Here is a 17,110-nt window from a genome sequence, read left to right on the forward strand (position 1 = left end):
TTGCTTCTTTCACGTACAAGCCGGATTTCAGTGCCCGGAGATTGACTGGCCCGCAGGACCAAGGGGCCCAGAGGTCGAGAGAGGGCTGGGGGGGGGGGGGAGGAACTCCAGGTGACCAGGCCTTTCAATGATTGGCGCCTCAGGATTGCAGCGTCCAGTCGTGTGAATAGTCGGGGGAGGGGTGGCTTGGAGCAGCCAGCGGGTATCCTGGCCCTTAAGAGCCCCTCAAAGGCAACAGTGGCCTTTCCAAATCATCCAGGGAACCTCCGCCGACCTTTTAAGGACTCGACAGGCCTCCTTTGGATCCTCAGCTGCCCATTTCCATCTCTGGATGCAGGACAGGTCCCTCCATGACTTCCTCTGAGTTAGCTTTAACTTCTTAAAGCATGGCCCTGGTCTTGCCCTGTATTGGTAGCAGCTTAACCAACATTTGCTGTTGGCTCTCTTGCCTGTTTCTTCCACAACTGACCACAGTTAACTAGGACCCAAATAATCAGAAAACTTCTCTCCCTTTATTTCTTTAAGCTTGAATAGCTGAGTTCAAAACAGAAGTGTAGATTTCTGCAATCACACATGCCTTGTGCTGGGAAAGGTGATTAGCGGTGAGCAAGTTTTCTCCAGTGGCCGCCTCACCCACAGCTGGAGACTAGATGGGAAAGCCAACCTATCCAAGAGGCAGGATCCTCTGCCTGCCAAAGTCAAAGGGGGAAAAAGCATGTCCCATTAATGACTGTCTCTTCCTTTTGCTTCCTGTGCAGGGAATATGGCGCATCCCCGTGGATGAAATCGACCGTCCTGGTAGCTTCGCCTCTCATATGAACCGCTCCATTGTCCTGCTGCTGAATGTGCTGTCCCAGCTCAAAGATTACCCCACCTTGCTGAAAATCTCCTCTATGCTGCAGAGGACCCCCGACCAGGGAAAGTGAGTGCCCTGTTCCCTCCGTGAGGGAAGAATGGAACTTCCTAGGCTTTGTTGATGGGGGAGGGGGAAGCTTCTCCCTGTGCAAATGGCCTCCCCAGCCCCATAGGAAGGGAAGGCAAGCCCTTCTCGGTAGCATTCACAAAACCAAATATGGCTTTCCTTGTGTCACCTGTGCCTTCCTGAGCTGGGAGTTGAGCTTTGGGGCTGGGAACCCCAAAGAAGCAAAAATACCAAACAAACCTGCAGTTCAAAGCTTAGCACACCCAAGCGCTTCTGTGCTTCTTCCCAATTATCTTGTTTCTGCCTCTGATTAAGGAGTTGCTCATTGATGCTACTGGCCCTTTCTCCAAATTGTCAAAATAATTTTGAATAAATGACACTGGCTGGACTGAAACTTTCTTTGAGGAAAAGGGGACAGTTGGGTCAAGCAGAGGGAAGTGTTTGTTAGCAGCCTTTGCAAATTGATAGCATAAAGATTTTTTATTTTGATAGAAATGGAGCCCTATTAAGAGATCATGTCCTGTAGTCAGGGCAAAGTTTCATCATAAAATTCTGGCAAGGCCAGTTCCAGAAAGAGGAACACAAACAATCCTCCATTGGTCGTTCTGTTCTTGGGATGACAGGACGCCAGTAATTGTTCCTTCAAGGCTTTTAGACTTCCAGGCTCTGTTGCCATTTGGAGTTGTGTGGCTTTAACTTCAGCCACACAACTCCATAAGTGGGCCGGTGACTAAGGATAGAAAGTCTCACTGGAATTATGGAATGTTTTACTCCACCCACGATTGAATCTGAGTAGCTACTTCCCTGTAAGGTGGGCCTGGGAGAACGTGATGGTGCAGTGTTGTGTGTGGCGGGTGGCTTGGATCCCCTTGAAATGATGGGCAGTTTCTCCATCTAACCTGTATGGCTTCTCCTTTCCCAACTACAGGAAATACTTGCGGGATGCAGATCGCCAGGTTCTTGCCCAACGCGCCTTTGTTCTCACCGTGATGGTGCTAGAGGACATGTTGCATGAGCTCACCGAGGTAAGTCTTCCCACACCGCCTGCAATGCAGACTCTCATGGAAATTCAGCCAGCTAACTCTGTTTGCCTTGAAGGTCTCCGAAGATCAAAGTGGTCAGGGCTGTGACATTTTGGAGGCAAGAATGACTACTGATGTCTTTCACAAGGCAAGTGCGGAGGATGGCCAAGAACCCCTGCCCCCAAAAGCAGTCCTGTCCAGCAGGGAGGGGGCATCTTACGTCACTGAAGATGTGGCCCAAGAAGAAGGCCAGGACCAGCCTCTCACTGCCATGGAGCCAGACGAGGGCAAGCCGGATAAAACCCCGAAAGAAGCATCTCCATTGGGCCCTGCTGAGCCCATGGAATGCGACCACTTTTCTACTGAGCCTGAAAAAATGGAAGCCTCCTCTCTTTATTCTGAGCCAGCCCAAGTGCCCTCTGGCAAGGTCTGCAAGGACAAGGCCCCTGAGAGCCGGACCACGGCAGAGTTGTCTCTGGAGGACTTAAGCATCAGCTCCAAGCACCAGCAGCTGGAGGCAGGAAAGGCCCATGGCCAGGCCGGCCCCACAGAGGAGACCAGCCAGAAGCCCAACCGGAAGAGGAAGCTGGCCGGGGACACAGAGTCGGGGAAGACCCTCCTTCTGGACGCATACCGCGTGTGGCAGCAAGGGCAGAAGGTCATGACCTACGACCTAGGCAAAATTGAGAAGATCATGTCTGAGACCTACATGCTCATTAAGCAAGTGAGTAAAAGGCTGATGAGCTACTGGCTTGCAATGGCAGCCACAGCTGGGCTCGTTTCCCTCTTGGCATCCGGGGATGGGTGAGGAAATGGAAGCATCACCCATTGGCCAAGAGAGACAGCAGTAGCAGAGGCCTTGCTAATTTCTTACTGATTTCACCCCAGGGTGCTTCACAAAAACATATGTTTAAAAATAAATGACCCAAATCGTCCTTAAATAAAATAAGCAAGCACTGTCCCAACTGAAACAAAAATCATTACAAAAAGGAAGGCACGTAGCCAGCCATGAAAAAGACAGTCTGTTCCCAGAGGAATTGTCTCAGAGGCAAGCCCATTCTTTCAAGAGAAATCCCCCACCCCCCAGGTAAGCTGCCAAACCCCTCTTAGGAGAGAGCTCCACCAAGTGGGGAGGGCTAAGACTTGTTCTGGGGGAATCTTGAGCAGGGCCTTCCCAGACGGGACTGGCTGAAGATCTTTTAGGAATCATCTTCTGACTGCTTTGGCTCCCTAATGTAATTTCTGCCCACAGGTTGACGAAGCGGCAGCTCTAGAACAGGCCGTCAAATTTTGCCAAGTGCACATTGGCGCTTCTGCCCAAAAACAGGTAAGTCCCCAGCTGGCCTCTCCTCAGCCAACGTGAGAGCTGCTCTGTGACTGCTGCTGGGAGCCTAGTGTAGGATGGGAGAGCTGTGCCTGGTCCTTCCAGCCCTTGGAGTGGCTCTGCTGGGCTTCAGGTCGGCCCTTCCCCTTCCTCTATGCCACAGTTGGCTTGCTCTGCTGTGATGTGGCCAGAGGCAGGGCAGTGCATGAGCCTCTTCCTCTCTTGGACGGAGCCCTGAAAGCTCTCCAAGGGGGTCCAGCAAGAGATGCAGAGCATCCAGTCTACAAATAGCTCCATGCACTGAATAGCTGCTTGTTTGCATGGTCCATGACTCCGTGTTTGGGGTGTTTTGGTGGAGAACACAGCAGGTTTGTTGGACTTTTGGACTGGCTGCCTGGCTGCCTCTGCTTCAGCCTGGGGGTCAGAAATGTAGAGATTCCGATTGGTTCTCATCTCATCTTGTCTCTGGGCTCAGTTTAAGGCCAGGTTACATTTGTACCCAGAGCGTCTCCCTGTCCTTTATTTCTTTATGTAGGTTTCTTATTTCTAAAGCGCCCTCAGAGCAGCTGGCTCTTGAATAAGCCGCTTTTCCTCCCCACTACCCCAAGGGAGAAAAGCAATGGAATACTTTTATTGGAGCTCCGAAAGTGTCGGGGAGAGAGGTGGCATGCAGTTAGTGGCTCTGGGAAGTGTCCTGGCAACGCTTCATGGAAGGTGGCCCTTTGGGACTGATTCCGTGGCTCAGGATGCCTCGGTCCTGACATGTCTCCTCCAAACAGAAAGCTGCTCTCTTTTTTTGTTCCATTCCTTTCTGGAGGGATTTCGGTTCATAGCCACATCTCCCAAAATACATCATTTAGGAAAAGGCAAGCTCTGTGCCTGGATTTTGGAAGCTTCTTTAGCCTGATCCATAGAGGCCTTTAGGGTCAAGGGTGTTTTGGCCTACCAGTGGCCAGCACAGCTGGCAGCAGATTTGGACAGTGAGGAGGTTAGAGAGGAATGTGGGCCAGTCCTGGAGTCTGGGGAAGGCTTGGACGATGGCCCTGAGTCAGAGACAGAGAGGGGACCAAGGCCACCTGATAGTTCTTTGCTGCCTCCAGAATCTCCAGAGTCTGACGTCAGTGAGGCAGAAGAAGAGCGCGAGCCTGTTCCCAGTGTGCGCATGCGCAGAGCTGCGAGGAGACAGGAATAGTTAAGGAAACAGGGTCGACTTGAGAGTAAGGCTTAGAGATGATTGGCCCCTTCCATAAGACATAAAAGAGAAGCGAACAGGATGTGAGCTTTTGCAGGAAGCTGTTAGTTTATCTGGCTGATTCAAGATTTGAAAATTTTGTTTGTGACTCTGTGCCAAGTTTAGCCTTGCCCTGTGCCTGGAAATTAGCTCTGGCAGTATTCCACGTGAGATAGGTGGGTGTTGATAACCTTCCTCTGAAAGACTGTTTATCAAGCCTTGCGGACTGTAAATGAAAGTAATTTACAGCCTTATGAATTAAAGAGGTTTGCTGGGACTAAGTTTATGCTGTTTAATTTCTAAGGAAGCCTAGGTCAGAACAAAAGGTGCAGCTGAGGGGGGGCAGTTAAGAAATGCACTCAGTGGAATTTGCCAATGGGGTTGGAGTTGGGCCCTGCATGCAGTTATGAACCCACCCACCCACCCGTTGCCCTGCCTTTCCTTTTTGTCTCTTTTCTAGTCAGCTGGAGATGCTCCAGCCACCCCAAAGTGCCCCAGAGATAATAGGGACCACTTCTTTGCTGCTGCCCCTAAGTCTTTGACGCCTCCCATGGGAACTGCTGCGGACGCCACCTCCTCGGTTGCAGAAGCTCTGCCCAGACCAGCAGACCAGCAGAGCAAGCCCAAGGCAGCCTCGCCCTCTTCCTCGTCCTCCTCGTCCTCCTCTTCCTCCTCCTCCTCCTCCTCCTCTTCCACCACCGGTGGTCTCCTCCTGCCACCACAGGAGCTGGCAGGGGTGGAGAACATCAAGGAGATGCCTCCTACATCCAGTCTCAAGCCTGGTGAGTTTTTCTCTTGTAAAGACGTGCTTCTTGACTGCTTGGTCTGTGGTCTCCTCACAGAGTCTCTTCCTGTGGTTGGTGGCAGCTGCTTTAGGCAGCCATGGAACTTCCTTTTCAGAATTGACTTGTTTGAAGTAGTCAAAGGATCCCTTTGCACTGGGCACTAAAACCCAGCTAAATTCCAAGCACAGCAGTAAATCTATGTAGGAGGAAGGCTTGAGAGCATAAATTGCTTTCCAGGCTTTCTTAAAAGCTGGCCTGGAAGGACTGATGGGCCCCAGGGGTGGAGAGCCTCTCTCCCTGGCAAGTGTGGGACGCCTCATCTCTTGCGCATCTTCAGTGGTGAAAGTAGCCGTTAGGCAACATGGTGTCAAACCAACTGAGGCTTTCAAGAAAACCGAAAAACTGATTCAGAAATGCAGTGGTAGCTGAATACATCCCTCTCTCTCTCTCTCTCTCACACACACACACACACACAGAGAGAGAGAGAGAGAGAGAGAGAGGGAGGCATCCAGGCTCTGTTGGAAGGTCCAGACTCCTTTTCCTTCTTGTCGTCATCCCCCCAATCGAAGCCTCTTTGAAAGGAGTACTGCTTCCAGTATTTCAGTTCCTGCTGCTTTCTGGTGCCACCTGTGCCCTGTCCTGAGAAGGCCTCCACTCATTCAGAGTCTGGCCTTCCTCACAATCTCTAAATACCTCACCATGGCCACATCGAAAAGTCTCTTTTCTCTTGGAGTCAACAGACAAAACAGCCCTTCATCCAGCTCACAACACAAAGAGGGGCATGGAGAATTCAGTGAAAATCCTGGTTCCTTTTCTACTTAAATAAATTCTGCCTGGAATTTATCCACCGCCCGCCCACCCACCCTAACTGTCCACAGCTTGGAAGTCCTCCATCATGATGTCCAGTGCCAAGATCAGAGATTAACCTATCATCAACACAGTATTCTGCCATCTAGGGATTGTATTCTCCTGTCCCAGGTTCATTTTCCTGAGACATGTTTTACACCCCTGAAATGGTGAGTGTCTTTGGTTTAACAGCTCCAGAGAGCACATTGGCCATGTTGCAGTAGCTAATCATTGGAGGACTGATGTGCGTTGAATTTTTGGTGAAGAGATTTCTGGCATGTAGCGATGGGTCCTTCAGGTTGCAGGAACACATAGACCACATAACCTATGGGAGAAAGACCACAAAGCACTGTTATGCAGCAAGTAAGATGAGGTCCTGGATTCTCTCCAGCTCTAAGCATTGTGGCCTCACCTGACTAGATTCAGTCTGGCATCCTGTGTACATGAATCTGTCCACTTGGTGTCTGGAAAGCTTCCTGGAAGTGCTTTGAGATCCCTCTGAAAGTAGGATGATTCCTTAACAGCCTCTGCAAATTTCACATAAGGGCTGCATTTCAAATAATTTCAGCATGAGAACTAAGCCCAAGTTTTGCTCCAAAGCTTGAACCTGAGTTTTCATGCCTAATTTTAGCTTTATTTGATGCAGTCAAGTTTGCTGCCATTTTGGATTTTTACATTTCATTCTTTCACAAAAGGCTAAGCATTTCTTAGTGCTCTGCAGCTGAAATCCTCAGTCTTCCAATGTATGTTGCTCTCAGTTAGCCACATAGGCACATAACACATTTTAATTGGTTAAAGTGTGGGGTCAAGACGGGATGGGATTGGCCCTTCCAGCTTCCCAGTTTGCTGCAGTGCAAACGCTAAAGGAGGTATTTTTCAACATAGGCAGATTCAACAGGCTGCTAAAAAATAAAAAATGCCACAGCAAATTTAAGTTCCAAACAACTATGATTTCTGCATTTTCTTCTTTTGTCCTCAAAATGCAAACCCATTCTTGTCTGCTGCTGCTACCAGGGTAGCTCGGACCCTGTTCTCCATGCCAGTCCTGAAGAGAGAGTAGGCTCTTGGACACCAGCCTCTGCCCCACAGACAGCTTTCAGCAGGAAAAGCCAGAGGGCTCACTAGGCAGCTCAGGGGCAAAGACGTCACCCTGGGAACTCTGCAGGGATTCCTCTGCTGACCCTGGAGCTGACCAGTGGCGAGGCCCCCCCCCCCCTCCCATTGCCTGGTCAGTGTGCCTGTTTTGTGCTTTGGCCTCCTACTGGGGCTCTCCTAGGATTTGAGGATGGGCCGTTCCTGTGGCTGGCACTGTTCATTTAGCAGCAGAACCAGAGGGGATGTTGCCCATGACTGCTCCCTTCACCTCTTCTGGGCAGCCCCTGATGGGAAACACAGTGATGCTGTTGAGCTGTACACTTCCTGGAACTTGTGCATAGGGTGAATGTCTTGATCAGCATATAGATGGCAAGATCCTGGTACGGAGTGGTGTCTCTTTGTCTTAGCATGTCACTTGTAGGTTGGAATCGGGTGGGTTTCACTTACCTTTGCTACCGGTTCGTGCATGCTCGCGACCACTTCTGCGCATGTGCAGATCGTATTTGATGACGTCCAGATGGGTGGGCAGAATCTCCTGCTGCTGCTGCTGCTGCTACCGGTTCGCCTGAACTGGTCCGAACTGGTAGCAACCCACCACTGATTGGAATTGCCCTTCAGTCCAGGAAGCCCCTCCCAAGATGCTCCATTGGACAAAAAGGTGGAGCCTGGGCAGCAAGAAACAGCCTTCAAAAGCAGTGAAACCTGAACAGGGAATATGAGAAATAAAGTAGCTAAGAGCCTATAACCCATTAAAAAATCAGGTGATTTCAAAGGGTTAGGGTTAGGTTCGTTTGATCTGGAAGACACAGAAAGGTGTGTCTCTGGCAGCTAACTCACCCTTCCCTTGATTGCTGGCCAGGCTCAGTGGCTGATGAAGCAGGACCCAGGATTTCTGGCACTTGGATCCTTTACTTCTTGCTTCCTTTAACAGAATAATAAAATTGGAAGAGACTTTGGAGACCTAGTCCAACCCCTTGCTCAAGCAGGAGACCTTATACCATTTCAGACAAATGGTTGTCCAATCTCTTCTTTAAAACCTCCAGTTTTGAAAGGTTTAAAACCTCCTTTAAAACACTTTCAGAGAAGCATAAAAAGATATTGAGTGCAGAGAAGAGCAACTAAGATGATTAAAGGCCTGGAGACTAAAACATGAAGAATGGTTGAAGGATTTGGGTTTGGCTAGTTAGAGAAAAGAAGGATGAGGGGTGACATGATAGTAGTATTCCAGTATTTGAGGGCTGCCACAAAAAAGAGGGGGGTCAACTTATTTTCCAAAGCACCAGAAGGCAATAAACAATAGATGGAAACTAATCAAGGAGAGAACAAACCTAGAACTACGGAGAAACGTCCTATCAGAAAGAAAAATTAACCAGTGGAACGGCTTGCCTTCTGAAGTTGTGGATGCTCCATCACTGGAAGTTTTTAGGAAGAGATTGGACAGTTGCTTGTCTGAAATGGTGTAGGGTCTCCTGTTTGAGCAGGGGGTTGAACTAGAAGACCTCCAAGGTCCCAAGCCAGCTCTATCTTCTGTGGATCCAAGTAAAAAGGGTTGCAACAGAACTTCTAAGAATGGCTGTGGGACTCCTTAACCTTGCCACAGATCTGCAACTCCATGGGCATCACGGGTTTCCAATTCTCTTGGGATGCTTTACCTGTGGCACATGAATACAGACAAGTAGCGTCTCCTCATCTCCCAGAAGGGGTTATAGCCCAATTAGATGGATCCGCCCCAGGCGCCTGATGGATCCTGAGAGGTTCCAGATGGAGCTTGGGCCATTTCCTGAGGTTCTAGCACATGACTCGGCCGAGGAGCTGGTAGCCGCCTGGGACCGGGTGGCTGGTGGGGCCTTGGACCGAGTCGTGCCTTTGCGGCCTCTGACCCGGTGCCGATCCTGTGCGGCTCCTTGGTTCACTGAGGAGCTGAGGGAAATGAAGCGCCGGAAAAGACACCTGGAGAGCGGTTGGAGGGCCAGTCTCGCTGAATCTGATCGAACACGGGTAAGGTCGCATATTAAGGCCTACCTAGTGGCGATAAAGACGGCAAAGTTTAATTACTTTTCCGCCTCTATTGCGTCATCAGGGAATCGTCCGGCCGCCCTGTTCAGGGTAACCCGCTCCCTGCTCCATCCGGGAGTGCGGGAGGATCCCTTGGAAGGCAGGGCGGAGGATTTCGGACAATACCTGTATGACAAAATCGCTCAGATCCGGGGGGATTTGGACTCTGACTGGGTAGATCAGGGCAGGGTGACGAGGAATAGTCTTGAGAATGTTATCTGGGAGGAGTTTGATGCTGTGACTCCTGATGATGTGGACAGGATTTTGGGGAGACTTAGTGCGGCCACATGTTCACTGGACCCGTGTCCCTCCTGGTTGGTACTGGCTTCCCGGGAGGTTACACGAGGCTGGCTCCAGGGTGTTATCAATGCTTCGTTGAGTGAGGGTCACTTCCCCGCTGCCTTGAAAGAGGCGGTGGTAAGGCCTCTTCTTAAGAAGCCGTCCCTGGATCCGGCAATATTGGCCAACTATCGTCCTGTCTCCAACCTTCGCTTCATGGCAAAGGTTGTTGAGAGTGTGGTCGCGCGACAGTTTCCGCAATTCCTGGAGGAAACATCTTATCTAGATCCGTTCCAGTCGGGTTTCAGGTCTGGGTACAGCACGGAAACGGCATTGGTCGCGTTGGTTGATGATCTCTGGAGGGCTCGGGACAGGGGTTGCTCCTCTGTTCTGGTCCTGTTAGACCTCTCAGCGGCTTTTGATACCATCGACCATGGTATCATGCTGCACCGGCTGGAAGAGTTGGGGATGGGAGGCACCGTGTTACGGTGGTTCGCCTCCTTTCTCCGACCGGTCGCAGTTTGTGTTGGCAGGGGGGCAGAGGTCGACCTCGAGGCCTCTCATTTGTGGAGTGCCGCAGGGATCGGTCCTCTCGCCCCTTCTGTTCAACATTTATGTGAAGCCGCTGGGTGAGATCATCCATGGCTTTGGGGTGAGATACCACCAGTACGCTGATGACACCCAGCTGTACATCTCCACCCCAGGCCACCCCAAAGATGCCCTTGAAGTGATGTCCCAGTGCCTGGAGGCTGTGCGGGTCTGGATGGGGAGGAACAGGCTCAAGCTCAACCCTTCCAAGACTGAGTGGCTGTGGCTCCTGGCATCCCGATATAGTCAGTTGATTCCATCACTGACTATTGGGGGCGAGTCGTTGGCCCCCACAGAGAGGGCTCGCAATCTGGGAGTCCTCCTGGATATGCAGCTGTCTTTGGAGGAACATCTGACGGCTGTAACCAGGGGGACCTTTTGTCAGGTTCGCCTGATTCGCCAGTTGCGGCCCTTTCTTGATCGGGATTCCCTGTGCACAGTCACTCACGCCCTCGTCACCTCTCGCCTTGACTACTGCAACGCTCTCTACATGGGGCTCCCCTTGAGGAGCACCCGGAGGCTCCACCTGGTCCAGAACGCAGCAGCGCGGGTAGTGACGGGAGTAGCATGGCGCTCCCATGTAACACCGCTCCTGCGCGAGCTGCACTGGCTCCCGGTGGTCTTCCGGGTGCGCTTCAAGGTGCTGGTTATCACCTTCAAAGCGCTCCATGGCATAGGGCCTAGCTATCTTCGAGACCGCCTGCTGCTACCGACGACCTCCCATCGACCCGTGCGCTCCCACAGAGAGGGCCTCCTCGGGGTGCCATCAGCCAAACAGTATAGGCTGGTGACCCCCAGGGGGAGGGCCTTCTCTGTGGGGGCACCTACCCTCTGGAATCAGCTGCCCCCAGAGATAAGGAGAATCCAAGACCTCAGTGCCTTCCGTCGTGCCCTTAAAACCCATTTTTTCAAGCAAGCCGGGCTGGCTTAAGAAGAAATTTTTAAATGTTTTTAAATGTTTTAATTGGTAGTGAGTTTTAATTGGGCCAAATTTATATATCTTTTAATTGTTTTTTAATATTTGTCCTGTATGTTTTTTAATTTTGGCTGTACACCGCCCTGAGTCCTCAGGGAGAGGGGCGGTATAGAAATTCAATAATAAATAAATAAATAAATAAATAAATAAATAAATGATAGATAGATAGATAGATAGATAGATAGATAGATAGATAGATAGATAGATAGATAGATAGATAGCCATTGGGGCATGAAATGCTGAAATCCCCCCATATGTGGCCTGAATACAGCCTCACTTTCTTTGACTTGCATAGCCACAGAAACCAGTTCTCTCCAGTAAACCCCAGTAGCCTAACTGCTGTGCTAATGGTCAACACACACTCTTGATCTGCAGAAAGGTCAGCTTCCGGAATGTTCCCTAAGAGCTTCCAATGAGCCTGGAGAAATCTCTTCTTGGGGTTGGGGGGGGCAGTTTACACCTGCAAGAGTAACCCTTACCCTGCTGGATCTCTCTCTCTGCACAGATAAAGAAGAGGAGAGCAGATCGGAGCCACTCCTGGCGGGACTGCAGCAAGATTCCCCCCGCTGCCAGCAGATGAAAATGGCTGCCATCAACCCTTCTTCCGGTCTACCACCCTGGCAGGTGGAGCTGGAGTCTGCAGGACAGATGGGGGGTCCAGGTGAGGAAAGCCTCGATCCTCGCTCGGTTGCATTTGGGGTGTGGGAAGGATCTACTGGATACCCTCCACTCTGCCCTCCAGGCCTCAAAAGGAGGCTGAAAGAGCCGTCCAGAATGTTGCCAATCCAAGAGCGGCCAGTCACTCCAAGGTGCCACCCACCCCCACCCCCTGTGCCTTCAAAGGCCCCTGTGGCTCACTTCTGTTTCTACTGGGGGGGGCGGTCTTAGCATCCAGTTCCAAGACAGAACTCACAGCAGATGGGCATCCCCTGGGGAGGCAGGTCAGCAAAGCCAGCAGCAGCCGAGTGAAGTCCCGCACCTTGCCCAGTGTGCCAAAGCTCTTCATCCCTTCGTCCGTCTCCAAATTCCCGCCTGAGATCACCGTCACGCCACCAACACCCACCCTCCTGTCCCCAAAGGGCAGCATCTCAGAAGAGACCAAGCAGAAGCTCAAGGTGCATTATGTCATTAGAGGAGGGGGTTCTATGCTGAAAGGGTGGTGGGGAGAGGAAGTGGCAGAGAATGGTCCCCTCCCTCCGAACCATGGGGTGACAGCTGGTTTCTCCCCCCCCCCCCCCACTCCTAGAGAAGAGTTACCATTCCTGCTCTGTGCTGGGGCTCATCCCACCAGGAGGGCTGTGCTTGTCCTCTGCGGGTCAAAGGGCCTGTTTCTGATGGTGGGGCTTGGACCAGTAATTGACCCCCACCATTTCTTCTTCCGGAACAGTCTGCGATTCTTTCGGCCCAGTCAGCAGCCAACGTGAAGAAGGAGAGCCTCTGCCAGCCTGCCCTGGAGGTGGTGGAGACCTCCAGCCAAGAGTCTTCTCTGGAGAGCGACTCTGAGGAGGAGGAAGAGGAGGAGGAGGAAGAGGAGGACAATGACTGCATGGACATCTGAAGCATCTGGGCTGCTCCTGGGGTGGGCAGGGTGTGATGGACAGAGAGAGGCTCTACCTGCCTGCCCACTGCCCAGAGAGCCCCCCCCTTACCTTGCCTTGCCTCTGCCTTTGCCACTGCTGCCCCCAGTCTGGCATTGTCCTCCCCCCCTCCGTCCTTCCCCTGGGCTGCTCTTGCAACCCTTGGCATGCTGCTCCTGCTCCTGGCACCCCTGCCTGGCTCTGGCTGGGGGAAGGAACTTTCAGCCATGGCTGAGCAGGGCCAAGGAGTAGCTGTGCCCCCAACCATGCACCCTTCGTCCTCACCTGCTTCTCTCGCTGTTGCCTGAATTTGCATGAAGAGGCGTCGGTCAGGGCATCACTAACCGAGAAATGGAATGGTTTTCGGTACCATTTTGATAATGTCTGTTTTTTTACAGAATGAGGCAAAAAGTGTACATGTTTTGTTTTTTAAGTCGCTGTGGGAAGATTGGTCGCATTTATATGGGAGACAATAAAGAAGACCAAGAATTTTTCTACCGAATGTTGTAATTTGTAGCATAATTAATGCAAATCCTGCACAGGAACCAGGATGTGTATCACTTAAGCCTAAATGGAGTTTATCAGGCTGGGATTCAGTCTGTTGGAGTCATTGTATAAAGGGTGCAATACAGAGCTTTGTATAAATACACATTTTTCTAATAAAGTCAAAGCATGTCTCCCCTGTGCCTCCCAATTCTTTCTATCCACAAGTTGAAATCTTGGAATCTCTTTCTCACTCTGCTGTAGGTCACCTTTCTCTCATTCCACATTGATTCGGGGTCTGTTCTACAGGAGCAATTACACTATGTTCACAATTATCAGGCAAGTTATATTTTGGGGGATTAATTTCATTATTGAACAGCTATAGCTCTCGGTCAATCCAAAATGTTAAAAACCTCAAACCTGAATATTTAAGAAAGTTTTGGCTTTCTTAGGAGAATATTGGGCAACTATTAGTGTGCAGAATTATTATGCAACTAAATTAAAAATTTAAATTTGCCCATCTCATTTATTTGCATCTGTTAAAGTGAGAATAACAACTCAAAATGTACAAATATTTCTGACATTTTTTTAAAAAGTGACCAATATAGTCACCCTTCTTTTCAATAACAGTCATAAGCCTTCCGTTCATGGAGTCTGTCAGTTTCTTGATCTGTGGACGACCAACTTTTTGTGCAGCAGCAACCGCAGCCTCCCAGACACTGTTCAGAGAGGGGTGAACTGTTTTCCTTCGCCATAAATCTCCCATTTAAGAAGGGCCCACAAGTTCTCAATAGGGTTTAGGTCAGGTGAGGGAGGGGGCCATGTCATTATTCTTTCATCTTTAAGGCCTTTACTGGCTAACCACGCAGTGGAGTACTTCGATGCATGTGATGGAGCATTGTCCTGCATAAAAATCATGGTCTTCTTGAAAGATGCAGACTTTTTCCTGTACCACTGCTTGAAGAAAGTCTCTTCTAAAAACTGGCAGTAGGTTTGGGAGTTGATTTTGAGTCCATCTTCAACCCGAAAAGGTCCAACTAGCACATCTTTCATAATACCAGCTTATACCAGTACCCCACCTCCACTTTGCTGGTGTCTGAGTCAAATGGAGCTCTGCCATTACTGATCCAGCCACAGACTATCTGGTCCGTAAAGAGTCACTCATCATCAATCCATAAAACCTTTGAAAAATCTGTCTTCAGTAGTTATTGGGCTCAGTCTTGCCGTTTCAATTTATGTGTCTTATTCAGTGATTGTCAGGTTTCAGCCTTCCTTACCTTGGCCATGTCTCTGAGCACTGAACACCTTGTACTTCTGGCCACTCCAGGTAGGTTGCAGTTCTGGAATATGAGAGCCCTGGAGGATAATGGCCCCTGGTAGCTTCATGTTTGATTCTTCTCAAATCTTTGGCAGTTAAGGTGCATCTTTTTTTCTCAACACATTTCTTGCGATCCTGTTGACTATTTGCAACAAAACGTTTGATGGTTCTGTGATCACACCCTCAATATCTTAGCAATTTCAAGAGTGCTGCATCCATCTGAAAGACTTTTTACAATTGTTGACTTATCAGAGTCAGTTAAATTTCTTTTTTAGCCCATTTTGCCTGCGGAAAAAAAGCTGCCGAATAATTATGCACACCTTGATATAGGCTGTTGATCTTAGGCCACACCCTCCCTCATTACACAAATACACATCATCTGATCTGCTTATATCCAGTAAGCATTCAGGTTTATACAGCTTGGAGGTGGGAAATATGCATAAAAATGATATGGTTAAAATACTCACTTGCCTAATAATTGTGCACATAGTGTATAGAAAATCTGGATAAGAAGGTTGGTTGCCCAGGCAGAGCAGCTCCTCTGGTCTTAGATTTCCATTTTGAGTTGAAGCGTTCAATAGGCAAAATCCAAAAATGAAGAAAAATTACTGATTTTATATTAGGAAAAATATTGTTAAATAGAATTTAAACTGGGATGTTTACTTTTGACTTAAAGAACAAAACTCGTGAAATGATTTCCCATAGACATGATTGTATCATTGAATGTACATTCACCTAATTTACTTTGTAATTTTTTAAAATAAATTTTGTAATGTTTCTTAAAAGTAATTACAATTTCCCAAGCCCAAGCATCAAACCTGAGTTAGGACTAAGAGCCATGCTTCAAAACTTGGGAAATTATCTAGTCTATTCTGATTTTTATTACACAAATTTTCATATGCTTCCTTTTAGTGAAAAGACCTGAATACCTCACAATCACTAAAAAGGCAAAATAACAAAGTAAGCAGTAACAAAATAGCAAAACATCCCCCCAAAACCTGCACTAGAGGAACCAACTTCATATTCAGTTGAGGATTGCCTGTCTGGTATTGGGGCATATTCCACACTTGGGGTGCCATCTCTCAAAACACTGAGCCTTCACTGAGTGGCTATATAGAACATAGAATAACAAGATTGGAAGAGATGGTGGAGGTCTAGTCCAGGGGTGTCAAACTCGATTTCATTGAGGGCCGCATCAGTGTTGTGTTTGACCTCGGGGCCGGAGTAGGTGTGGCCAGGGTAGCCATGAGCAGCTCAACGTCATTCATGTCGGAGGCACCTGTGGTGGTCTTCACTCTGCCAGAGAAAACGGGCTCCCAAACTTCATTTTCAGCTGCAATGGGCTCCTACAACCCTCTGCCAGCAAAAACAAGCAAAAACCAAGCTCCATTTTCCAGGGCGGACCTGCGGGCCAGATCTAAACACCCTGTGGCTGGATCCAGGTCTTGAGTTCGACACCCCTGTTCTAGTGTAACCCTCTGCTTGTCCATTACACCATTCCAGATATGATCTCTTACTGAAAACTTTCCATGATGAGAGTATCCACAAGCTGTTCCACTGATTAATAGTTCTTGTTCCCAAGAAATTTCTCCTTTGTTGGTTAGATCTCTCTTTAATGATCTTCCACCTGTTACTTCTTGTCCTGCTCTCTGGTGGTCTGGAGAACAGGTTGACCATCTCTTCTTGAGGGAGCCCCTCAACTTCCTTAAGATAGCTATCATGTCACCCCCTAGTCCTTCTTTTTGTAAGACATACCAAGTTCCTGAAACTATTCATTGCATGTTTTTTATCTCTAGTCCTCTAATCATCTTTGTTGCTCTTTTCTGCAGTCTTTCTAGGGTTCTCAGAATCTTTTTTTGATTGTGACCAGAACTGGATGCAATATTCCAAGTGTGGTTCTACCAGTGCAAAGTGACACTATCACTTCACATAATTTTGATACTGTCACTCTGTTGATGCAACCTAAGAATTTGTTGATTTTTTGGCAGCTACAGCTCACTGCTGGCTCATACGACTGCCCACTAGGACCCCTAAGTCCCTTCTATACCTATAAATTTGGTTTTTCTTGCCTAAGTTTAAAACCTTGCTTTTCTCACCACTTAATTTTGTTGCATTGGGGCCAGGGTTCAAGTCTGTTGAGTGCCTTCTGGATCTCAAGCTTGTCTTCTAAGGAGTTGGCTATTCCCCACAGCTTTGGTATCATCTACAAATTTTATGAGTTCCCCTTCTATCCCCTCATCTAGTCCAGAGATGTCAAACTCATGGCCCGCGGGCCAGATGTGTCACTCGCTGGCCATGCCCATGCCCAGTTTAGTGAAGGGGGAAAAAGGTCACAATACGTCACATGACAACAACGTGCCACCACGAGTTTGACACCCCGATCTAGGCCATCCAACAATCTTTGGGCACCTGCAGAGCTCTTCTGCAGACCTACCAAGCAGTGGACGCAGCTCCCTCCTCCAGGGCTTGGACTTTGTTCCCCATTGAGGGGCCAGTTCTATCTGGCTTCTCTGACTCTTCCCCTGAATGAAATGGAGAGCACTTCGGGATTTTGAAGACAACGCAAGAGAATCATAGAATCATAGATTTTGAAAAAGATTTTCACTGCA

The 17,110-nt window shown here is 49.1% G+C and overlaps 1 protein-coding gene across 10 annotated transcripts in view; it reads left to right on the plus strand.

Moving 5' to 3' along the window:
* Nucleotides 1-13,377, plus strand: part of CABIN1 (calcineurin binding protein 1) — a 90,927-nt gene extending 77,550 nt beyond the window's left edge. For 9 of the 10 annotated variants that reach the window (XM_070951135.1, XM_070951137.1, XM_070951138.1 and 6 more), the window contains 8 exons: nucleotides 759-922; nucleotides 1,851-1,947; nucleotides 2,021-2,668; nucleotides 3,197-3,271; nucleotides 4,960-5,281; nucleotides 11,629-11,784; nucleotides 12,012-12,238; nucleotides 12,511-13,377. In XM_070951135.1, the coding sequence (XP_070807236.1) occupies nucleotides 759-922; nucleotides 1,851-1,947; nucleotides 2,021-2,668; nucleotides 3,197-3,271; nucleotides 4,960-5,281; nucleotides 11,629-11,784; nucleotides 12,012-12,238; nucleotides 12,511-12,681 (1,860 nt within the window). In that variant the 3' untranslated portion in view covers nucleotides 12,682-13,377. The remainder of the gene's footprint in view (nucleotides 1-758; nucleotides 923-1,850; nucleotides 1,948-2,020; nucleotides 2,669-3,196; nucleotides 3,272-4,959; nucleotides 5,282-11,628; nucleotides 11,785-12,011; nucleotides 12,239-12,510) is intronic. The other variant, XM_070951144.1, reaches the window with a different exon arrangement.
* Nucleotides 13,378-17,110: the final 3,733 nt, after the last annotated feature.

Source organism: Pituophis catenifer, unplaced genomic scaffold (assembly GCF_029215685.1).
Source record: "Pituophis catenifer annectens isolate HBS135680 unplaced genomic scaffold, rPitCat1.0.hap2 SCAF_10, whole genome shotgun sequence".
Lineage (NCBI taxonomy): Eukaryota > Metazoa > Chordata > Lepidosauria > Squamata > Colubridae > Pituophis > Pituophis catenifer.